Genomic DNA, 24,205 nt, shown 5'->3' with positions numbered 1-24,205 from the left:
GAATGGGGTTTTTACCACTCGTCAATTCCTCTTAATCCCTTGTACAACTTCTGAGGCTGTAACAAACAGAAAAGCTGCCCAAACTCTTGGGAATCATAAAGCAAGAGTCAGCATCTGCCCTGATCTAGGCACCATCTTGGTCTTTCATGGTACCTAAATCAAATGGCCTAGAATTCTCACGGAATTCCATGTTCCAAACCCCGTTCAGTGCTCAGGAGTCTGAGAAGAAAACACTCAGAGAAGTGCCAAGTTTATTAGCGTGAGAGAGTACAACCCTCACATTGCCACCAACAGACATAGATCCCAGAGATGCATGCCCTGACCTCACACCAATAATTAGGGAAAATCTCTTGAGTTGGAAGGCACCTTAGAGGTCACTAGCTTGATCCTCTCATCTGATGTGTTAATCCCCCTTAAACATCTCCCTCCAGTGAACTGAGATCAGATTCTGTTTAACTTGTAGCCACGATGTTAACTTTGGTCAGCCCTGAATCTGTACTCTGGAAACAGAGAATGTTTAAGTACTATATGGTAGTAGAGGTAAAGTTCCTTGGCTTAGGCCCCATTTCTCCCTTTTCTTATGAGAAAAGCTTCTCAGAGTCCAGTGCAAAGTCCTTCAAAATCCCTCCACCAAGCACAAAGCACAAAAACAGGAGGTTTGGGACTAGCAACTGGTAGCTGGGTTTTTGTTCTTGAGTTTTCAGAAGGTCTAGTTCTTGGTCCACAGAAAGCCTCTGTTGCAGGGTTCTGGGGCCAGCCCTTTCCAGGAACATCTTGTCCTTATGCTCAGGGGATTCCTCCCAGAGAAAGCTAGGTCTGCTGTTCCACCAGCTGTAGTTTGGCAGTCTTGACTCGATGAGCTTCCTTCAGGTTCCGGGCTCGGACTTCTGGGTTGGAAATGAACTCCACTTGTTGCACAGGGAACCAGCCTCGCTCCCCATCTGAGAGTCTCATGCCCTCCAGCCAGCCTACAGGCAATGGGTGGGAAGAAGAATTACCCAGGACAGACTCACAATAATTCCCCCAGACTTTTCTGAATGGTAAGGCTGAAATGACTAGGGAGGCCCCAGCATCGGGAAATCCAGTCTCCCAGTATGTTAACCATGCTGCTCTAGGTCTGGCAAGGTCTACAACTGCCTACTCCTGAACTACTCTTACGCATTCAACTATGTTTCCCCCAAAATATATGTTGAAGTTCTAACCCCAGGTGCCTCAGAATGTGACCTTGTTGGTGAACAGGGTTGTTGCAGGTGTAATTAGTAAGGTTAAGATGAGGTCATACTGAGTAAAGTGGGCCATTAATCCCATATAATCAGTACCCTTACAAAAAGACAGAAATTTGGACACACACACACACACACACACACACACACACACACACACAGAAGGAAGACAGAGGTAGATATCGGAATTATACTGCCGTAAGCCAAGGAATACCTGGAGCCACCAGAAGCTGGAAGAGGCAAGGAAGGATCTTCCCTGAAAGGCTTCAGAGGGAGTACGGCCCTGCCAACACTTTGACCTCGGGTTTCTGGCTTCCAGAACCATGAGAGAATAAACTTCTATTGTTTTAAGGCACCGTACTTGTGGTACTTTGTTATGCAGCCCTAGGAAATGAATACATCTACCTATAGTGTCCCACCTCCAACGCCCAGCTTACTCATGGGCTCTCCCTCTTACCATCGCTGCTCTGCTGAGTCACCATTACCACGTCTGCCTTCTCCAGCGCCAACTCGTCATTCTCTCGGGGTTTGTAGGCTCGAAGGCACTGTACTTGCGGGGAGTCTTTGGAAGAGAAGAGGGTGAAGAGAGGTTAGGAAAGGCAAATGACTGGGCCAGAAGAGGAGTTACAGGGGAAGCATACGAGGACTCAGGATAAAGTCTGGGCTTTAGGAAGTTACAGACAAGTGAGGCAGAAGAATCTTTCTCCTCGACCAGGAAACAAAATGGCCAATAAGGAAATGAAAATACTGGAACTGAAATGAGTCAAAAATTCTATTTCTCTGGGGAAGATGCATTGAGGAGTCCACTGTAACAACCTTCAGTGACTCATTACAAATACTCAGATTCTGCTAGAGGCCCACCTTCCCTCTGTAACTTTCCCTGACTCTTCAGTCCACCAAGGATCCTGAACTCCTTTGACACTAATTGTCTAGACCACACCATCTACCTCTTGTCTAATTGCCTTGTGTATGCGTTCTGCCTCTTCAACTAGACTGTAAAATCTGAAGCTGTGACTCATTCTCCATTTTTGTCACAGTACCTACCAGATCGGGCTGGAAGAGCTGCAGCCATGGGGCTCCAGGTACAATCAAAGTAAGGCACTCAATCCCCTCAGCTTTGGTTTCCCCACTTGTAAACGACTGGGTTGATCAAGATGACCCCTCGGGAGATTCTGGGTTTTCTGTATTTCTGTGTTTTTGTGAGCCAGAGGAAATTTCCATAGTTTTTAAGATCAAGATAAGAAGCCTCAGAGGTCTTCTGACCCATTAGCCTCCAACCTTACACTCTTTCTCCTTTACCACACTGCACTGGTTCCCTCAGAAAACAAACAGAATGCTGCATTATTGTCTGTATTTCATTTACTTTTCTTTTTAATGTTTACTAATTATTGAGAGAGACAGAGAGAGAGCAGGACAGAAGATCCGAAGCGGGCTCTGTGCTGACAGCAGGGAGCTCGATGCAGGGCTCAAAGTCACAAACTGTAATATCATGACCAGAGCTAAAGTTGGACGCTCAACTGACTGAGCCACCCAGGCGCCCTGATCCATGTTCTAAAGCTTATCTCCAATCTGCCACTCATAAGACCACAGTGAAGGAGGACATCTTGCCTTCATTCCAGCTGGGGGACTGAAGGCCAGCAGATGGGTTCACAGAGTGAATAAGGTAATAGAACTCAGTTTACAACCCGAGTTCTCCTACTTCCTTTTCAGAGGTTCTTTGTATTTGTTTGTTCTTTTGAGTCACCAGTGTTCCTTTGTGTTCAGTTCCTCTCTGGATACCAGTTAGGGAATTCTCGCTGAAGGACAACTGTGGGGCTTTAGGAGACCCAGAAATCTACTCTTCACATGAATGCCAGACACATGCGTAATGTGCGTGTATGTCTGTGGCTATCTGGAAGCCTGGGCTAAGGGTGGTGAGCTCAGGTCATTCTTCACAGGAGAGGGTGTGGTTATGACAGATCTACTGGGTTGCTTCCTTCCACAACTCCTACTCCAACCATCCTATTTCTCCCTATTTCCCCAAGACGTTCAGGCAGGTAAAATCTAGGCAGAATAATCGCAGGATAGATTTACAGGGACAAATATTTAAAAAGAGCAAATTATGGCCCAAGGGAGAAGATATACGGCAGAGGAGGTGGTGCCATAGTGGTGAGTAGTCTTAGGTGGATCATCTCAGCTGCTTAAGCTCCAATGGCCAGACTTCCACTCTGAAATTCTGGATAAAAGCAATAAGTGGAAGGTTCTCAGAGTTACCACCCAGCCTCCTAAAGTCCTGCATCCAAAGGTGACTTCTGGCCCTGCCATTTTTCTCTGCCTTTTATACCCTCACTCACCGTAACACTCTAGAAGGTCCAACTCCTCTCTGGGCATGGCCAAGGCTGAGATCCATCGAAGCTTTTCACTTCTGAGAAAACAAAGCAGGGTCAGCTGCTTCAGCTGTAGCTCTGGGGTAGAGGACAAAGGCCAAGGATGGGGTAGGGAAATGACTGTGGGAAAGACTTGGCCAGTTCAAAGCATTGTTTAGTTCAATGACATCAAGCACAAAAGTCAATGGGACTTTGCTTGGTTGGAAATATAAGATCTCCAACTGTGTGTTAATGTGTTTTGTCACCCTTTATTTTTCTCCTTCTCTTTCCAGGCTTACCCTCTTAATAGCATATCTTTCAAGTGGGGACATAATGTCAGCTGTCAATTAGACACATGAATTTTCCATTTTGTAATAAGCAAGATGTCCATCTTAGTTTAGATCCCCACTATCACTCTGCAGAATTCTCTACACTCTACTCCCAACCTCCCTTCCTTCAAATACTTCAGAGATGAAAAATATTTTGTAATCACAATTAGATCAGGGAGATATCTGTGCTTTTTTTTTTTTTTTTTTTTTTTTGGTCATGCAATATAACCCAAGCTGATTTTGTAATCATCTGAAGGATTTTGCATTATCTTAGCCTCTGCTTCCAAAAACGCTGGAGTAATTGAGAGCTGACACTATTTCTATTCCAGGAAGAGGCTGCCCCAAATACTAAACAAAGAACAGGAGTCTGTAACTGACTATCTGACTGTGGTCACAGTTTGCATACAAACCCCTGTACCAGCCCCTCTATTCCATAAGTGAAGACGGGTAAGGTCGATCCTACCCGGAGATGTCTTCCAAGAGACAAAACGGAAAAGTATCTACAACATAGGGATCAATCCTCAGTCCGTTTGGCATCGTGTCAAACCTTTAAAGGGAGAGGCTTCTTGTATCTCTTGTAACAGCAGCAACAGCTATGAGCTTATAGTTTGTTCATTGTTTTAGGCACCGTTACTACATTTTATAGGTATTATTTTTAATACTCCCCAAAATGTGTGTGCATTATATTATTATAATAATGTAATTATATAATATGATATATTATAAAATATATAACATAATATATTATAATATATAATAATGTATATTATTATTATTATTATTACTAAAAACATGAGCAAATCACAGTTGTCAACACTATGGATTTCTGCTCAACAGAGGCCTGGGTTGGAAAGTGGGAGGGAGGAAAGCTAAAGACACCCCAGTGCTTGTCTTAGTCACAAAGTGTCCACCAGCCTTCGGCACTGAAGAGTTTCTGGCTTATACACATGACTCGTGGACGTCAGTAATTCAATTCTTTAGTTACTCCATACCAGCCCGTCTCTTCTCTGTTGTCTCGCTCACTTTGTCCTTCTTGACTGAAGAGCAGAAAATAGATGCTAAACATCGGCAGCAACGCTGTACCCCTTCCCACCCCGTCTCCTGCAAGTCATCTACTAGCTCAGAGTTTGGGTTTGGATTTCTCCTCGGACGCTCTCAGTCCGGAATGGGCTAGATCGTGCTGCGGCTGTCCTCTGGACACAGTTTCTGTCTCAGCCCCACTTTCTTCCCAGGCTGTCCTCCCTTCCTCCCTCCCCCCGACTCCTCTGCCCAGCCCCATCTCACTGGGTCTCTGTGCTGAAGAGGAACTCAGTCTGGGTGCCCTGTGCGTTGTGCAGCAGGAAGAGCCGGAAGAGGTTTTTGTGAGGTCCGTGTAGCTTCATTTCACACTTTTCCCCTCGGATGGAGGAGAAGGGAGCATGGTCGAATACCAGGAACCGGCTACCCCTGCAAAATACGAGGCTTTTCAACTTGATTCTACAGTTGTTATGCTTCATCCACCATCATACCTTTGGATTCAAAATCCCTGTCCTTTGCAGCTTGCAAATCCTCATAAAAACCACGAGATGGTGCTACCTTGCTCCCAAGCTGGTGGCTCCAGAGAACCCAGGGATTTGTCACAGAGCTGGGAAACCACATGTCTAGTACAATGACTACTTCACCACTTTAAAGAGTTAAAGAGATCGAATCAATACAAATTTTCTAAAGCCCTTAGGACCAAAGAGTTAGGATCTGGAATTGGCTAAGAACCTCTAGACTAGCAGGCTGAGTCTAGCCCAAACAAGCTAATTTGAGAATGCGAGCAGCTCATTTGCTACATTTTGCTCCATGTCTACGACATAGTTCAGGCCCTGCCACGTGATCTTGTGACATAATTTGGTGGGATCCCCTTTTTTGCTTCGGACCTTTCTTTCTCTTCTCTAGCCCATGACCTGCACTCCATGGGTTGAGCCACTGAGAAGGGCTCCCCCAGGAACACGACCCTTTACTGTCCCTTTTAGTCCTGCCCTCTGGCCCCATCCCCTTTCCCTCCCGTTCTAGTCACTGACTCTCGGGGCCGAGACAGCAACAGACAGTCGTTGAAGAGATGCAAGTGAACTGGACGCGTGTTCAGTTTCCTTCGCGGCCCTGGGGAGAGACTGAACTCGAGGGCCGTCAGCTCTCCACTCTTCACCAGCCAGCGTGACTGCGATATGAGCGGGAATATCTACAGGGAGGGGAGGACAGAAAAGGCAGCGCGTCACAGACAGGGCAAGCGAGAGGCTTCCTTGGTCCCGCCCTCCTCACCATGCCTCTTCCTCGTGGCTTCCGCCACTGACACCCTCTTCCACATCATCCTTCCTGTTCATCACCCATCCACTTAGACTGCTCCTCCCAGAGCCCTCTACCTACCACTGTCTACTGTGTGGCCCCCACGTCCACCCATCAGGCGAACAGAAGGTGCCTACGCTCCAACCCAGGACAGTGAGTATGTGACAAAGCCCAGCCCTAGAAGCCTGAACTGAAGGAGAACTGGATGACCCCAGTCGAGGCATGTGAAGGAACACGGCAGGGAACCGTATGCCGTGTGTCTTAGAAGTTAAAGGATTTGTGCAGTTCTGACATTTGTTCTTTCTCTGATTATAACCAGAGACGTAACAGGAGCAGCTGGAGCCATGTGTGGGAATAGGGATAAGGAGAAGTAGGTGGGGTCTGCTCGGAGTTGGAAGTTGGGTAAAGACAGGGGTGCTGGAATACAATTAATACGGGGATACAGGATTCCCCTCTCTTCGAGGGGAATAAGGATGGGACCCGTTCTGAGGTGGAATCTGAATATGGAATGTTTATTTTACATTTGTATTTTGATGGGAGATTTTGGCCCTATATTTGGAATCCATTTCACATTGCGTTGGTTAGATTAGATGAAGACTTGATCAAATATTGACTGATTTAAGTACCAAATGTTATTGTCATCAAGGCTTACACTGATAGGTTCTCCCTCACCTGTCCCATTCCCAAATGCACATTCTCCCCCTCAGGTAACCCCTGTCCTACCCTTCTCATGTGCCCTTTCCAGCCTATCTCCACATAGACACAAGCAAATGCATGCACAGATCTGTACCCACAGTAATATGCTACGGTACGCACAGCTCTGTGTCTTTCCCTTTTCAATGAACAATATACCACAGAGACTGGAGTAGGCATTTGGGTGTCCCAGAAACGGGCCAGAATAGAAGACACACAGCAGTAAGGGCAGAGACCGGGACGGCGCGAGCAAGCTGGTTCTACGCTAGAGGCTGGCCTGTGGCGGCTTCCCAGGCAGGGTGGGGGTGCAGGGGACCAACTCACTTTGCACTCAAACTCAATCTTCTGGCTCAGGTAGATGAGCTCCTCTGTCCGGCGCATCCTCTGGACATTGTTGTTGCAGTCTCGGATCAGCTGAACCGTGGGTAGGTTGAGGAAAGAGGAAGAGCACTGTGTTAGAGGCTTTGATCTTTGAGTCCTCTGCAAGAAATCTGGAAGTTGGTTGCGACGGCCTCCATCTTTTCTAGCAGGCTGGAATGGTGTGAGGGCAGCACCAAATGGCAGTTCTAGGCCTCGGGTATATTTTGTATGACCTGACGCCATTCCGGGGCGGAGTGGACGTAAGATTTAATCTGGGGCTGGTGGCAGTGACAGCATGGCCCCTTGGTGTAGAGCATCCTCAGTGTGGGAAGGAGGCTGGGGGGAGGGGGCGGGTGTCTGGAGGTTTGGTGGGTACAGTGAGGTGGCTGAGCGATCCCATGAGCAGGGACCCCTGCTCTCTGGAGTCACGGGCCTGCGCAGAAGAATTCTCTGTGAAGGACAATCCTGGGCGTCTGAGTGGGGGTGGTGGCTGCTTACCTCCTCCAAGGCATGATGTGCCTTGGTGGCTTCTGCTTCCTCTGAAGAGCCAGGCTGTGTTCTCTTCAGAATGTTCTGTAGGACAAACAGTAAGCAGGAGCCAGATGGAAAGAAGGGACGGGAAAACAGGAAGAGAGAATTGTGGGTAAGCTACTGAAGTCTAGGAACCAAATTTTTGCAGCAAATTCACCCTGAGGGAGAACGGTGAGGGCGGTGGGCAGAAGGCTCACGTGGTCCACAGTGTGTAGAAGAGGGGCAGAAGCATGCATGGTCCCGGGCCCTGGGGCTCCCGGAGATCATCTCTTTTGGGTGGAAGGAAGAGGTCTGGGGGACAGGGTGGCGGGGGGGGGGGGCGGGGGGGGGGGGGGAATGTGCTGTACCTGAAGCAGCAGTTTGAGACGGGTGATGCGCTGGAAAGGCAGGATCAGGAAGGACTTGAGGGAAAGGCGCTGGCAGACAGGATCGCTCTCCAGCTTCTCCAGAACCTCCCGGAAGCTGCTGTTGCTGTTCCTGCGTGGGCAGTGAGCCTCCAGTGAGGAGGGCCGTGGGGAGGACTGGGGACACAGCGGAGGCACAGGGAGTAGAGATGCAGTGGAATGTCTATGGTGGGGGCGCCCACATGTGACGGCTGAGGGCGTCTGACCTGGAAGGTGCTTTGGGGTTGGGATCACAGAGCAGGCACAAGAAACATGGGCTCTTGGGATGCTGCTCGGGATTGGGGTCCGGGGGTTTTAGTGCAGCAAGGTCACTGCAGGGCTCGCGTGGGGACTGAATAGGGATCAGGTCTCACAGCAGGACTTGGAAGGTGCGTTCCTGGTAGGTCTGGTTGGTGACGTAAGGCAGGTAGACCCGGCGGAAGTTGGGGGCATGGTTCAGGACCACATCGCACACTTGGAAGGTGAAGATGTTGTTCTCGAAGTTCTCCTCCAGGTCTGAAAGGAACCTGTACGGCATTCACACACGTCTCATGAGACTTGGGGGCCTCACGTGAGCAGCTGACGGACCCCTCCTACACCTTGAGTTTGTGACTCCTTCTTTCTGTTAGGCGGTAACTTCTACTGACTGTCCTTAGCTCGGTGCCCCTGCCGTGCTCTAGCGTTCTCTCCAAGGCAATCCCTAGTTTGCCCCGATCTAACCCTCTGCTCCTTATATTCCATTTCTTGTTCTTCTTTTGGTTCTGCTCTGGCTCTCTGATCTTCACCTGTTGCCCATATCCCATCTCCAGTGCATCCCCTCAACCTGGGAAGCATCTCTCATTCATCTGTTTACCCGTTAACGGATCTACCCACCCACATACCTTCTCCCCTTCTTTGCTCTCCCTATTCCCACAGCACTGGGAATCATGGAGGGAGAGCAAGGAGAGGGTTTCTGAGAGAAAAGAAAACCCAACTGACAGTTTACAGGCTAAAGACACCGAGGCTGAGTTTGGGACAAGAGGAATCTCACGTGGTGCTGACTTCACGCACGTCCTGTAAACGAGAGAAGAGCCACTGGTATTCTTGGTTGGTAAGGGTGGCCCGCAGTGGGGCGGAAAGCTGGAAATGGTCCACTGCCACATGCAGACTGCGCAGGTATGAGGCCTCTGACACAATCAGCTCGAATTTGGCCTGGAGGGTAGGAGAGGAGGTTGATTAAAAATAGTCACCGAGGGGCGCCTGGGTGGCTCGGCCGGATGAGCGTCCGACTTCAGCTCAGGTCATGACCTCACGGTTTGTGGGTTTGAGCCCCACGTCGGGCTCGCTGCTGTCAGCACGGAGCCGGCTTCAGATCCTCTGTCCCCTTCTCTCTCTGCCCCTCCCCGGCTCAGGCTTGCTCTTTCTCTCTCTCAAGAATAAATAAACATTAAAATAACATAAAAAAACAAACATAAAATAACATAAAATAACATAAAATAAAATAAAATAAAATAAAATAAAATAAAATAAAATAAAATCGTTCTGGAGTCCCTGGCATTTGCTCGCCACTGCATAATGTTCGAGGGGCAGAGCAGGGAAGGGGGCAGACCCTCTCTCATAGCTTCCAGTCACATCAGAGCCTAACCTGGTATCAGGAGGACAGGGACAGAGCATTTGAGGCCGAGGGAAGAATGTGTACAAGCCCCTAAAGGTAGAAGAGAAAAAGATACTTTCAAGAAGCTTAAATAAACTGAGTGATTTGGGGAACTAAGTATTTATACTAAAGGAGTGGCAGGAGCTGGAGCCGGAGAGGTAAATGGGGTGTCTTCTGGAGGATTCCGTAAACAAGGTAAAACGGTTTGGACTTAAGACAACGGGAAGGTTAAAAGAGGCTTTATGTAGGGAAATAACCTGATCAGATTTGGTTTCTGTAAAGGCTATTTCTGAGCACGGCGTGGAGAAAAGAGCCGAAGGGGCAGGGGTGTCACGTTAGGAAGCTGTCGTAGTAATTCCGGGTGACAGATGGAAGCCTGAATGGCCACGGGGATGGGAGAGGTAGGCTAGTTTCGTAACTTTTGAGGAGGCAGATTCGGAAGAACTTGGTTCTTTGCTAGAAACGGGGGCTGGAAGAGCAGACGGAGTCCCAGCTAATGTGTCAGCTTTGGAGTTTGGTAACTGAATGAATGGCGGACTGACTCACTCTCTGAGCCACAGGACTTTGAAAGAGGAACAGATTTAAGGGATGAAGGTGATTTGAGGTTTGGGGAAACACGGGCGCAAGGAGGATATTTGAGAACGAGTTGGTGCTGTTGAGGTTTAATGGAGAAGGTCCAGCACGTGAGAACTTGTGTGGACTTTCCAGCAGGGGGAGCAATGGCTCACGGCCCTGTCCTCGCGCTGGGCCACCCCTACTCTTCATCCAAGCATGCAGCTTCAGGGTAGATGCACGAACAGAACAGAAAAGGCAAAGAAGACACACGCACACAACTGGGTAATGACCCTGGTAATGACGGTTGAGTCCTGGTTCCCACATTCAACTGACGATAGGACTTGGAGTGGCTCATTGAACCTCACTGAACCTCAGAGCTTCTTGCCTTTTTGTGTAGGTACAGTGACCCCCATGTCACAAAGACGTTGTGCCAGTCACCAGAAATGGGGTTGGTGCAAGCACTTCGTAGACCCCGGAAGTGCTATTTTATGAAAGGACTATGTGCGTATAAGCACAGAGGCTTCTCTTCTCAGAAACGGAGACCAGGGCTGGCCCAGGAGCCCTGGTGGGTTTCCCAGTATGCTGGAGTTGGTGAGAGAGCCAGGGTCCAAACGCTCTCCTGGTGTTTGGTCCTTAAGTATTGGGCAGATCACTGACTTTCTACATATCCTCTGTATGCTTGACAAGTTGAGGTCAGAACAAGGGCCCCAAGCCTGAGCCTCAGAAAACCTAAACATATATAGCTGCCTCTGTTTGATTTGCTTATCTCTAAGTCCTTCTGGCCAACATTTTCCTCCTTCCCACCTCCGAGAGAGGGAGAGTCTGGCAGTAATATGTATCAAACTAGGCACCAGACTTCACACTAAAAGCCAGACAGGGACATTTCATTTAAACCACACGGCCACCCTGAAAGGAAGACATCAGTATCCTCGAGTTTTAGGTGAGGAAACAGATTTAGTGAAGTTATCGAACTTGCAGTCACACAGCTAGTAAATGGTGAAGCCAGGATTCACACCCAGCTTGGCCTGACTTGAAATTAAAGTACAGTAGAAAACATTTCTTGGGTGACTACTGTGCATTGGGCACTTATCTTTTTTGGTTCTCCCACTGACTATTGGTGACCCAGTTTTACGAATGGCAATACAGAGAGGTAGAAACAGCAAGTAATCTGGTCAAAGTTAAAGAGCCAGCAAACAGAGAAGTGGGCTCACAACCAGGTCATTTACTCCGGAAGCCAGATACACAAACATGATTCCGTGATGCCTTTCCATGGTGCCATATTGTCTTCCTGGGAAGAAAGGTTCTAACCCTATTTCAGATTGATTATTAAGAGCAGTTCTCCACGTAAAACCTATTAACGGTAATAAACACTGAACAGCCTTGCCACGGGGTCTAAGGACCGAGCTGAGACTGATGGTCATTCCAAAGCCTCTAGGAGACCAGTGGACCACAGGACAGCTACAAAGGACTCAGCAAAAGAGCCACTGCAGGTGCTCTGGTTGAAGAGAAAACCTCCAGCGTCGTGTGGAACCCTGGTTGAAGAGGGAAATTTTAGCCTAGACTGAAGCAGCAGAGAAGGGATTAATTCCACACTCCTCCCAACAAATTCAGAGGCACAGTCACTTCCTATGAGCCCAAATAGTGGCAGGTGGAAGGAAGTGGCCCGTGCTGAGTGCAAGCGGGGAGGAGGGCCAGCGGGAAGGTTCAGAAAGCCGTTCCGACGCATCAGAGCGGAGAGGAGCGGAGAGGAGCGATAGCCGTGGTGCAGAGGTGGGTTTGTGGTGGGGACAGCCTGCTCTTGCTGCCGGTGGCGGTAGAGAGCAGGAAGTGAGAGCCTTTGCTTTCCCTCCAGTCCGCCCCGCCCTGCCAGGTACCTCCTGCAGTTTTTGGTTTCCGTGGGTCATGGAGAGTAGCACGGTGCTATCGCGCACCACCGGGATCTCCTGCCAGAGGGAGCCGCTGGAGGCCACGGACAGGCGCTGCAGGTAAGACTCCGAGGAGACCAGGGCCCTCCGGGGCTGCCGGGGGGAGGCGGGCCCGGGCGCCTCTCCCAGGCTGTCCAGCCGCTGCTGGCTCTGAATCTCCTTGTTCAGAACCACATCGCTGTACTCCTGGTAAAGCAGATGGGCTGCAGGGGCGAGGCAGCACGGCAGAGGGAGAGAAGGAGAGAGACAGGGATGCTGAGGCACAGAGACAGAAGCCGTCAAACTGCTTCTGGCTCTCCTGGCAATCCTCTCTCCCCGCAGATATCGCCACCCCGCAGTGGGGAGCCACGAGCGCCAGTGCTGGGCAGCAAGCCACGCGGGTCTACGGTTTTGTTTCAAGGTACTCACAGGAGTTGACGAGCTTCGAGCAGCGTCTTGAAAAGCCTGCCAACACCTCCTTTGGTTTCTTCTCCCTGTGGAGGCAAGAAGGGCTCTGGGGTGCTTGCTGGCCACTGAGGCAGAGAAGCCCCAGGTGACTATAGATGAGATAGTCTCTGATTTCTGGGATGTGTGCTGGGGTGTCAGGGCTGAATCCCCTGAAGAGGCAAGTTGTGGCCCGACCCATTTTTAGGCAGTTCAGAGCTTTTCTGGAAGACATACTGAACTTTTACGGGGCGGTTAGTTCATGGCTAACGGGCCTACCTAGGAGGATGGGAGATTCAGACCCAGCTGACGGAACCAGGAAGATAAAAGATGCCCTTGCTCTGGAATCCTGGTCTATGTCTCTTCCCCTCCCCATCTCTGAAAGAGACAGGGTTCCAGAACCCCTGGCAACTGATGGAAATCTCGGTATCCTCAGAAAAGACAGTACAAGTGTGTCTATTAGGAGAAAACATGACTCACCGAAAAACGATGGTGTCTGAAGAGCCAGGGGATTTTTCTACGGCTGGACCTTTCGTCTCTGAAAATGGAAATGGTGAAGTAACGGGGTTTTAGAGGCACACTCTGACGGCCAAAGCAGGAAAGACCTAAAGTGGGAGATGTAGGCATCTGGGGGGATATGAGGGCTCAGCTGGGAGGACAGTGCCCAAGCAGAAAGCATGCGAGGACACTATTGCCAGGTAATGTCCTCGTCCCTGGTGTCGGAAGACAAGAAGAGGAAGTTTTCTCTACTACTAGGAGGACACCGAGCCGAAGAGTTGGGAAAAACAAACACAATAAAAGAACACCATGGCGGGTGACAGGGGTAGAGGGGAAGGAGAAGGCAGAGTGCTCCAGTGAGCGCCACAACACTCTGAGTTGAGGTTGGGTATGTGGATGAGTGAAGCCAGCGGAGGGAAGAGCAGAAGCCCCGGGGACAGAAGATGAGTGAGGTGGAAAGAGCTGGAGAAAGCGTGGTCCGACACGAGTGTCCCCATGATCCCTGCTCCTTGCTCACCTGAAGAGCCCTCAGGCAAGATAGAAGGCCTGCGCAGGCCTTGCCGATTCCAGCCCTTGTGCTTACTGGACCCCTCGCCAGGGTCTGCAACCTGCCCGCTGCCGCCCTCCGGGGGTCTCCCTGGGTCTCGCCTGTGGGGCCAGCTGGATGCCTTCTCCAGGTGGGGATGGCTGAGTTTGTCTGACTGCCTTGCTTGGCCTCGATCCAACCTCCTCAGGCCATTGGCTCCTTCCTGAGGGGCTGTTCTTCTCGAAGATCCTCTGGCAGGGGCCTCAGACTCTTCTGAGGGTCCTAGTTCAGAGGCAGGTCCCTGGAGCTCCAGATTCCAGGGCGTGGTTGGGGAAGAGGGACTCAGAAGGGTTGCCATGTTGCTGAAAGCCATGCCAGGGGACACTTCACTCTTATTCCTGCTGGTAGAAGCCAAAGAGTCTGTCGACCGACCCATAGCTGGGGGCCAGGAGGTACGTCCAACAGAATGGGAAGTGGAGACTGTCCACTCTTGACAAACAGGACTTGGCTTGCCCTGACCCCCTGAATTCATGAGTCCTCCCTGAGTGCTCCTGCTCCTCCCCCTAGACTTTGGGGGTAATGGGGGTGGTTCAGTGGGGGGATCCATAATAGGGACAGGGGGTAGAGGCCTGTAGATCCTTGCACTACTAAAAGAAACAGGATGGTGGGACTGGGACAAATCAGGGGTTGGGGGTAATGGCTTATTGTATCTCAGTTTGCGGGAGAACGAGGTCTGAGGAGGGTGGGGCGTGTCTGGGATAGAGGGCAGAGGTCGGTGCTGCCTTGCCACAAGGGGGTCAGGAACTGGGGGAAGTGGGCCTTTGGGGGGGCCATGTAGCCCCAAACCTGGGGCCAATGGAAGAGGATGGGCACACCGCTTCAGTGTGGAAACCCCTGCATGGAGATGGCTGTCTCTTTCCACCATGGAGGGTTGGACATGCCTCTTCTCTGGGGTAGGAGGGGGCAGAGGTTCATGGATCCTCGTATCTACAGAGACAAGGGGTGGGGAAGAGCCATAGGCAGGAGGCCCTGGGGAAAAGGCTGAAGTGTGTGGGGAGCCCCACGGCTGGCTGCTGTGGGGACTGCTGGACATTTCTGGATTTGAAGTGAATTCTTGAGAGTCTTGCCCCGGAGTGGATAATGAACTAGGGGATTCTGGAATGATCCTGTGGTCCCTACCACCTTTCCTGTCCCTTCTTGGAATCACAGAGCCAGAGACGGCAGGTTTGGGGGGCCTCTGGGGCAACTCTGAATGGGAGAAGGAAAGTGATATTCCCAGCAGGTCCGGAGTAGGCTCTGTCCTATGAGAGCCCGGGAAGGAGTTGCTCCTCAGGTGCTGGACAGCCCCTGTAGGGTGGCTGGGGGGGCTCTGAGGGCTGGTCCAATTGGAGCTGGTGGAGATTTCCACGGCAGCCTCTGCAGAGGGGAAGCCATGGAGGGCAGCAGCGGGAGTCTCCGAAGCCCCACAGTGAGATGCCCTGTTGGTCCAAACAGATGCTCTGGAGGTTTCTAGAGAATGTGCAGCAAGAGACGGCTCCCTCCTGGGAGAGGCAAGTGGGGAGCTGGCAGATGATGATGTAGTTGTGCTGGGGGAAACTTCAGCAGGACTGGAAGGAGTGGAGTCTGGTGTCCTTGGAGGAGTCCCGGATGTACTGGCAGAGGCCATCTCAGTCCCCACGCCGAACACCGTCCCCTTCCCAGGCTCAGATCCCTCCTGCTGGCTATCCTGAGCTGCTTCTTGGTCAGGTGACTCCCCAGCAGGAAAAGAGCCAGGTAAAGAAACGGGCTGGCAGGACCATCCTCCTGGCTCCAGTGTAGGACCCAGAGCTGTAGGGGATAGTTCCTCAGCCCGAGGCTCCTTCTGAGTCCCAGGAGTACTGGTCATGGGGTAACAGGCGTCTAGAAATAAGTCACAGGGAGAAGAGACCTCAGGGGCTACCAGAGCCAGTGTGGAAACACCATCATGGGCCTCCCCTTCTCTGGTACTCTCTCGTCTGCCCTCTCCCCACAGCGGGTCCCCAACCCAACTCCCTGGTTCCTCCTCACTTGACCCCGCCTCCTCTACCTGCCCCTCCCCCGGCATCACTTGCCCCTGCAGACCTTGACCTTCTTGCCTTCCAGTGACTCTCCCTGATTTCCCCACCAGGCTTTGATTCTCCTCATACGGGGCGTCCACGCTCCCCTCTTCTGTCCCCCCTAACGCCCTGCTCCCCTCCTCTCCCTGCTGTAGACCTCGCTGGCCCTGAGGCTTCCTCTCCTCCTCACCATAGCGCAGACCTTCCAATTCCCCACAAAGCCTCGTTCTTTCTCTCTGTTTTGCGAGCATCACATCACCTGGTGTCTGTTCCTGGCTTTGCCTGTGTCCTCCCTCCGTCCCCTCCTCCGGCTCCTGCTCCCCTACACGCCCACCCTCCCTGACAGTTCCTCCGTCCTGGAACCCCACTTCCGCTAGCCCCTCGAGTGTCCCTCTCCCTTGACCTTCTTGCGCCCCCAGAGACCGCAGCTCTTCCCCCTGCCTGACGGAGCCCCGCGGCTGGTTGGTTTCTGACAGATGCTCTTCCCAGGCAGCTCCAAATCTGGGCCGAGCAGAGGTGTCTGGAAAAGTCTCCCCCTTCTCTTCTGCACGTTCCGTTCCCCAAATCAAAGAAGTGAGTTCTGGTCTAAATTCCATCTCCACACGGCCACCCAGCTCACTGGAGACCGGGACCATGTCCAGGTGTTCATCCTGGGCAGGACAGGCCCCGGGCTCTGCGGGAGCCCGTGTCCTTGCCCGTCCGTCCTCCGGGCTCTGGGGCGCCACCTCCGGATGCTCTGGAGTGCCCCAGGTCTCACCCGCAGCGTCCTCCTGGTTGGTCTCCGCACCTGCAGAGGCTTCCTTGGGGAACGAGGTCATGCTCTCAGCTGCACAGCTGGCCACATCCCTCAGGTCTCTCTGCTGTGTCTCCGAGAGTCTGCGTCGCTCTGCCCAGGTACAGGATGGCACCTAGCCTTCTCGACCTTCGGGCCCCCAGGCGGCGGTCTGACTGCTCCCCCTGAGGGCTTCAGGGGTAACACTGAGCTCTGCTATGGCAGGGATGGGGGTCGAAGCCCTGAGTGGGGGCTCCTCAGCCCGCATCAGGGCGAAGCCCTAGAGAGGAACAAAACACAAAGTGTCCATCACCCTTTCTGCTTCTACCTATCAAAGGAACACAGCAGAAAGGACGAGAGTGGGGGGTTTCTTTGGTTCCACTTAGAGTCATTCTTTGAGACAAAAGATACTCAACAAAGTAAGCAAAAGCCTCTATAAAATGTATGTAGGCTTATTTATTTACCCATCTAATAAATATTTACCAATATTTAAGTGCGGGGCATTCAGTGGACAGGACAGAGAAAGACTGTGTCCTCATGGAGGCTTGTGGAGGAGACAGATAATAAATGATTCAATTAGAGGGTGAGACCGTTGTCAAAGAGCACCAAGCACTCCCAGGGGTCATTACTCTCTAGATTGCATTAGGTCATACTGTCTCTCCCGGTCTACTCTCTGGACACCAAGCGTGACTCAGTCCCCTATAACTCCCAGACACTGTGAGTGACACACCCTAGATCTAACAGCCCAGAGAAGCAGAGTCTGATGGCGGAATCTTCCTCCAAAGCTGCTGATTGGATTAAAATAGGTCCGGCCATTGTAGCAAGTGAGTCCGAGGTACTCAGGCGTAGTGTTATCTCCCTATGTACAGTCTGGATTTTACTCATCTTATTTTCTTCTAGAGTGTCTAGCAGGGCCTTATAACTCATTAATAATTTTGTATGCAATTATAGAAGCAGCTGTTGTAAAGCGGAATGATAACTAGACTCAGTAGATTAGAACCAGAGCAGACATGGTGCTTGCCCCTTTCTGCCAGGTCCAGGACACCTGCGGGGTGGGTACCCGCTACTCTCTTACACCCCCGCTGCTTTCAACCTTATGAACTCCTCCCATCACTTCTCAGAAGATCGACCTTCCCACCTGTCTTCTCACTTCCAAAAGAATACCACATCCCCCACCTTGCAAAGAATTTAGAAACCAATGGAGAGAGGAGCGGCTTCAACTCCTTGTGATTCAGAGCGCTCTGCGCTCTGCGTTTGGCTCTTTCCACTCTTCCTGCTTCCTGCTCTGAAAGCGCAAGAGGCGTCCCTGCCCCGAGGCGCCATGTTCTTTAGCCCGGCTTCTTGTGGCATGGATTTTCTCTTCTTCTCACCCCTCGCCCCCTCTCTGTCAGAGCCATCCCACAACTGAAGCATGGCCCTGGCTTTCTCATCTAAACTGTAAAAGAATTGTTCATGCGTGTGGTCCTCACCTCCTCACCTCTCCACCTGCCTCTATCCATGCCTCACTGGTACCGCTCTACCCACCGCCCCCACAATCGCCAATGTCGTGGCTCTTGTCGGTACTGGATACTCCTAACATTAGCACTCTTTCTGGTTATTTGTGAGACTACATACTCCTGGTTTAACCCTGGAAGATTTCCCAGTCCTCTGACCAGGTCACTGTGCTCCTCTGTCTACCACTTACCGGAGATCGTTCACATCACTTCTCCTCTGTAGCATTTGTACGGTTACCATTCTGTGTGCATCTGGATTTACCATCTATCCCAAATAACAGGGGGAGGCTTCACAAGATCAAGAGCTACATCCGTCTCGCTCAACTGTCTCCACCTAGCACAAGACCCGGCCCACATTAAGTGCTCAGTAAATGGTTTTCAATTACAGAACAAAATTCTTGTTTCCCTCCTGGCCCCACCTGCCCCATATCGCACACGTTGCCAAGTCCTGTTGAGCCCACCTCCTATGCACCTCACGTCTGTGCACATCTCTCCATCCGCACTGCTAGCCCCTGGTGCGCTCTCCTGTCCTCTGTTACCAGGCCACCTGGGGTACAGCCTGGCCACCAGCCTCCACAGAGCTTCTCCTGCCCTGTTTTAAAAACAAAATTTTTTTTAAGGCTTATTCATTTTTCAGAGACAGAGAGACAGAGTGCGAGCGGGGAAGGGGCAGAGTGAGAGAGAGACACACAGAATCTGAAACAGGCTCCAGGCTCTGAGCTGTCCGCACAGAGCCCATCGCGGGGCCCGAACTCACGGACGGCAGGATGGTGAGATCGTAACCTGAGCTGAAGTCAGATGCTTAACCAACTGAGTCACCCAGGCGCCCCTCCTGCCCTATTCCCAAGGCATTCTCTGCTCTGCATGGGAGTGATCCTGAAAAGCCCCATTTGTAGTTTAAATTCTCCAGTGGCCTCTGACCACCAATGGGATGAAACCCAAACATTTAGCCTGGATTATATGCCTGGCCTCTGCCTTACTGCCCTCTGCCCCCTACTCCCGTGCTGTGGGCCTACTGCTGCTCCTGTGCCCAGCATCCTCTTCTGCCCCAGTGAACCCTTTATTTCTCTCACACTCACTGCACTTGTAATTACCAAGTTCATGTCTATTTTCCGGGCTAGAGAATGAACTTCATCAGGGCTCAAACACTGCCATGTTAGCTGCTCAGTCTCTTTGCCTGCAGCTTCCTTTGCTCGCCACAAAGATTTATTGCATGGATGAAGAGAGGAAGAAAACAGAGTTAAAACAATGTCGCTTGATTTTTAGTTCGGTCTTTTACATATCTTGCTAGTTCTGCTCGTTGTAATTTCAGACAGTTGTAGGAATCCTGCAATTTATTGGAACGGCCATTTTCTTACCTTTAAAAAGGGTTTAAATTCTTTCTTTGCAAGGAGTTCTAATGAAGATCAAATAACATGAAAACGTACAGTGTCAACTTCAAGGGTCACAGAAGCGTTAGGGATTGTAATTACTGCTGAGCAAAGAGAAAGAAGAAAAGAGAAATGTAGGATTCATGAGCTGGAAGGACTTTTAGGGACATACAAGAGACGCTTGCAGATGAGGAAAGTGAAGGCCACATAACCTAGGCACTCGTTCAGACTTCTTCAGCAAAGGGTACAGGTGAACTCAAACCAAGGTCTCCCGACGCAAGCCTGTGAGAAGCAGCCCCAAGTCCTGCTGGAAGAAGCTGGCAGGTGGCTGGCCTAGAGAAGGTCCCAGGGGCCTACAGAACCCACAGCTGCCCTTGGACCCGCACATTTCCTATCTTCTCTAGGCTTAACGTGGGAGCCCAGCACCCAAAACGTCTGCTGTCCTGCTGAGATACTGCACACACATATACACGCTGGCACAGGCACCCATCCACACGTGCACACAGGCCATAAGCCGCCCTTGCAGTTTCTACGCAATAGAGCCTGATATAACCAAACAGACAGGTCCCCAGCCACCCCGCAGATGTAGCGTGTGACAGGTTCCTGGCCACCCCATAGACACAGATCCCATCTGTATGGGGCACAGAGCCACGTCTAACATAAGCATACTTGCGTAGAAGAATTTTTATGTCCTTTTCCAGTTAACTGACACGGTGTGTGATTTGCTCCCTCTTTCTAGACCTAAGTACAAAATACTATAATCACTATGGATGATACTGTGACGTGACCCTATTCTCTCAACCACACATTAAATAAATAACTGTAGTTGCTCGCCGTAAACACTTGGTGAAACTTGGCTCCTACAGGCCTAAGAAGACTGTGTGAGCCCTAAGTCTTCTGTCACCCACATCTGTATTGTCCTGGCCCTGTCCCCACACACACTCTCATGTCCTCAGGACGGACGGCCTCTACATACACCTGTGTCTTCCTGCTCTGTTCAGGCTGCATCTCTCTGCACCCTGTGCCGCACAGACCTCTTCAGTTCAAGTTACACGATGCGTGTGTGTCTCCTACAAGCCCACTGGCGCTATTCCTGACACTGCCTCTATCCACTAGGAAATAATGGCAGTCACCGGATCAGCCGCCATTTATCACAGAGGAAAAACATACCCTGTGTCCCCTATACCTGATCCTGTCCTAGTAATGCTATTGCAATCAGGCACGACCAAGTACAATGTAAGAAAGCTAAAGGAAATCTGCAAGCCATGGTTCCACTCGCATAAAGGCATCAGGAGAGAGGCTTTTTGGATTGCCCGTTATGTTAGTTACCTCCTCATCTCCACTGGGGGGAAGGGGGTGAATAACCACCAATTATCAGAAAACAGGTAAACTGTGGCATCATGGTAAACTGGTCTTCCTCTAGACCAGAGACATTTTGCATCTGCTGACCCCATCCACATGTAACTTCTGGGAAGACAAAGCCCTAAGTCGCTCTATTAATAAATACAGCGACAGACCTCAGTTTCTCCTTTGGAGCCCCCCAACACCTTAGGTCTTGTCCATTTCTAGTCACCAGACAGGGAATTGTATTTCACAGATTATCCCCTCCTCCCTATCATACTGCTTGTTCTTTGAACCGATGTTGAGTGTCATGTGTATTTTTCAGGACCAGGCTTCCTAGATTTTGTACTGTCAGATTCAAGTATTCTAGAATCTGACTTACACCAAACATCACTGCAATACTCTTGAGATTACAACACTACTGAATTTACACGATATCGTCTATACTCCGGCTCACCTTAGGAAAATACCGCACATATCAAAACGTTCTCATTTTGATTTAGAAAATAAGACCACCATACAGATATGTGCCTTTACTCACTCTTTGATAATATTGCCCGCAGTGTTACAAAGATACTAAAATAAGAGAGCTTTCTGGACCACTAGCTTGCCAACACCTGTGTTCTATCCATTTGAGGAAAGCCCCACCATCCCGATGAAAAGTGTAATAAACATCTCTTATGTGTTCCCTGATGCTTGAAAACACCACATCATCTGCTGTCTTGTAGACCACACGGGCTTACCCGGAACATCATTAGTGGCAAATGACATATACCCCACAAATCCATCCACGGCCCTGGTGCCATCCACATAGATAACATGAGCGTGAGCGCCCTCTGTGTGTCCTTAACACAGACCCTGAAGGGGACCTTGTTCTGGTCCGCCTTGCAGACGCTATACATGACCAGCTCCTGTTCACTCTATACACACAGTGACTCATCCCTGTCTACAGCTGAAGCTGCAAGTCACTTGTTTTGAGTCTACACCACTGACACTTCAGCAACACTGTTCCTGTTCGACCCATGATCCTGTGAGTGACCCCATTCTTGTCCACACCGCATTGTGACCAACCATTCCACACACCACAAATGACACGTTCCTGTCTATCCTACAGACACCATGCTTCATGTGGCCACAGACAACCTCAGACAGACTGTTACGGGAAGCCATACACTCTGGGGACCCCTAATATATGAGGACCCCTGACGATATTTAGAATTACTGTACTCTTTTAAGAGTACATACCTGCCTACCTCCCGGCCTCTCTCCTCCCCGCTAGGGTAACAACATGCAATCCTCCTGCTAAAGAGACTCTCTTAGAACTGATATCCCCATCCTTCCTCCTCCCCAGCCCCCGAGAACGCCCTCACTAGGCAGGTCTTCGGTTTTGTTAACCCAGGTTGGTTAACAAATGACCTCCACTTTGCTGGGGCCCGGGGCCAGGAGCTCCCTCACGCTCCATGTGTACGTAAAACAGCAAGTCTGAGAAAGAGGCCACATGCGGAGCTGTGTAGCTAGGAGCTGGGACTTCCGCAGGGGGCCAAGGCTGCAAGACCAGGAACGCAAGTCAAGTCGGGGAGCAAAGGAGGGAAGAAACTGGAAAGGAAAGTCACCCTGTCTCCCTGGTCTGACACACCCTTCCCCCTCAATCTGACAAGAGCCCTGGCCAGAGTTCACTTCTAGGTAGATGGGAAGGCAAATCTGTCTCGGGAATCCAAGATCCAGGAAGGGGAGAGGGCCTGAGATCTGAAACCCCAGGGACATCCGGATTAGCTTTCCTAGGGCAGTCCTGCTGAAAGGCAACCACAAATGATGCTCAGAACTAGCGTTGATCCAGCGCCCCCACCGCAACCCCATCTCACCTCCCCAACTGCAGAATGCAAAGTCACCATCGACAGAAGCTTTGGAAGTACTTCGAATATATGGGGGAATAGGGTGGGGGCAGGGCAGGAGTCCTTTTTACACGTTCAGGCGCTTCGTGGGGCAGAGGAGAGGCGTGTACTTAGACGTACACAGCATGCGAATCCAGAGGAAGATAAATGAAGGAAGGCCCAGGCCCGGGGAAGAAAAAGGAGACGACAAAAAACACCTCTAGTTAGGGGACAAGGACCACAAAGGGAACCTCAGTTATTTCTTACTCCCGGGAGTTAGGTTTCCCCAGGGCCGAGACCCTGAAGGCAGAGGCCCGATTCTTGGCCCGGGGAACATCTGGGGTCCGGGTGCCCACTTCCAAGGCGGGGACCAGGCCGGAAGCAAACTTTTCAGGCAAGAGCCTTCCCTCTAGCTTCCTTCCTCTTCGGACCAGGGTACTCGGTCACACACCCCGAACTCTGCCTAGCTGCCCTGCCCCCCCATTTCCGGAGCCCGTGCCCGGGGACCCAGCTGGGGCTGGCCCGGGGTGGGGGGGGGGGTGAAGGCCTAGACTCCCCGTCCTTCCCGGCCGTCCCTCACCTCCGCCGGGGCTCTACAACCGCCCCGCCCGGGGCCCCCGAGCGGCGAGGGAGGAGGGCACCCACCTGGGCAGTGTCACATGCCGTCTCGGCCCGAGAGTCCCCTCCGGGTCCCAGGCGCCGGCCGGCCGTCCCCGACGCAGGCCCGGCCGCCCCAGCCGCCCCACCCGCGGCCCGCCCCTCCCCGCCCGGACGGGAGGGAGGGATCTGGCTCTCCTAGGAAGTTTCAGGTGTGGAAACCGCGGACACACCTTCCTGGGGGAGGGGCAGGGCCCGGCCGCGCCGGGGCCTCATTGGTGCGAAGCAGGCTCCCGCGTCAGAGCTGGGAAGTGGAGGGCGGGCGGGCCCGCAGGGGAGCCCGGGGCGCGGGGCGCGGGCGGCGGGGCGCGCGGGGGGCCCCGCGGAGGGCGGAGGGGGCGCTCTCGGGGGTCGCGTGGGTCCCCGCGGCGTGCCCGGCTGTCTCTCCTCCCGTGTTTTCTCCGGGTCGCCGCCTGAGCCTGCCTCCGGACCCCCCGCGATCTGCCGCTTTCTGCGGGTGCTTCTCTTTTGGCCGATCTGTGCCCGCCGAGGTCTGAGTCGGTGTGCGCTTTGGGGCGCTTGGCTCGGGGCCTCCGTGTTCGTTTCCCTCCCTTGACGTCCACCTGTGTCCATCTTTTAGGGGCCAGAAGCATGCATCTCTAAAACAGCACGGCCATGCCTCTCCGCTCTGTATTACCTGTTTGCTTCTGTCGTTTTTAAGGTTCGTTTCAGTTTGATGATGTGCCTTACCACATGCGTTCCTTCTGCAGTCTTCCCGGGACGTGTGTGTGTTTGTGTGTTTGTGCCTATGTCTCAGGCCTGTGTGTTTTCTCATGCTTGTACTATTGATTTCTTTTTTTTTTTTTTTTCTTTTTTCTTTTTTTTGATTCTTCCAGGGAAACCTCTGTTCTGTTGGTCTCGGAGGCCACGCTGGTGGCGGGGGGGGGGGGGG

At 51.7% G+C, this 24,205-nt stretch overlaps 1 protein-coding gene and 1 long non-coding RNA gene across 5 annotated transcripts; one reads left to right on the top strand and one right to left on the bottom strand.

Moving 5' to 3' along the window:
- Positions 1-1,046: 1,046 nt before the first annotated feature.
- Positions 1,047-23,434, bottom strand: ARHGEF5 (Rho guanine nucleotide exchange factor 5). 4 transcript variants are annotated; one of them, XM_045496014.1, is made up of 17 exons: positions 23,302-23,434; positions 18,536-18,666; positions 16,213-16,861; positions 13,726-15,633; positions 13,191-13,248; positions 12,696-12,760; positions 12,237-12,490; positions 9,205-9,365; positions 8,549-8,701; positions 8,139-8,268; positions 7,759-7,833; positions 7,225-7,314; positions 5,946-6,103; positions 5,182-5,343; positions 3,557-3,627; positions 1,681-1,785; positions 1,050-1,607 (listed from the first exon to the last, which is right to left on the bottom strand). In XM_045496014.1, the coding sequence occupies exons 3-17, from the start codon at positions 16,625-16,627 to the stop codon at positions 1,213-1,215; spliced, it is 4,200 nt and encodes a 1,399-aa protein (XP_045351970.1). In that variant the 5' UTR covers positions 16,628-16,861; positions 18,536-18,666; positions 23,302-23,434; the 3' UTR covers positions 1,050-1,212. The 4 variants fall into 4 exon arrangements, with proteins under 4 accessions (XP_045351967.1, XP_045351970.1, XP_045351971.1 ...); XM_045496015.1 differs by having other exon boundaries at positions 1,053-1,607; positions 16,597-16,861; XM_045496011.1 differs by having other exon boundaries at positions 1,047-1,607; positions 13,726-16,861.
- Positions 9,685-11,085, top strand: LOC123607049. The gene is made up of 2 exons (XR_006716623.1): positions 9,685-9,730; positions 9,791-11,085. It is a non-coding gene; the product is annotated as an uncharacterized LOC123607049 (long non-coding RNA).
- Positions 23,435-24,205: the final 771 nt, after the last annotated feature.

This window comes from Leopardus geoffroyi, chromosome A2 (genome assembly GCF_018350155.1).
Source record: "Leopardus geoffroyi isolate Oge1 chromosome A2, O.geoffroyi_Oge1_pat1.0, whole genome shotgun sequence".
Lineage (NCBI taxonomy): Eukaryota > Metazoa > Chordata > Mammalia > Carnivora > Felidae > Leopardus > Leopardus geoffroyi.
Note: the sequence above shows the minus strand (reverse complement) of the source record. Positions and strands in the feature narration are given on the sequence as shown.

Excerpts from the sequence above, each read along its gene's own strand:
- ARHGEF5 (XM_045496011.1), bottom strand. The coding sequence starts at position 16,627 with ATGACCTCGTTCCCCAAGGAAGCCTCTGCAGGTGCGGAGACCAACCAG. Across the intron at positions 7,834-8,138 it reads GTCTCAAACTGCTGCTTCAG|AACATTCTGAAGAGAACACA; the intron begins GTACAGCACATT and ends TTTGTCCTACAG. Across the intron at positions 5,344-5,945 it reads TTGCTGTCTCGGCCCCGAGA|GGGTAGCCGGTTCCTGGTAT; the intron begins GTCAGTGACTAG and ends CGTATTTTGCAG.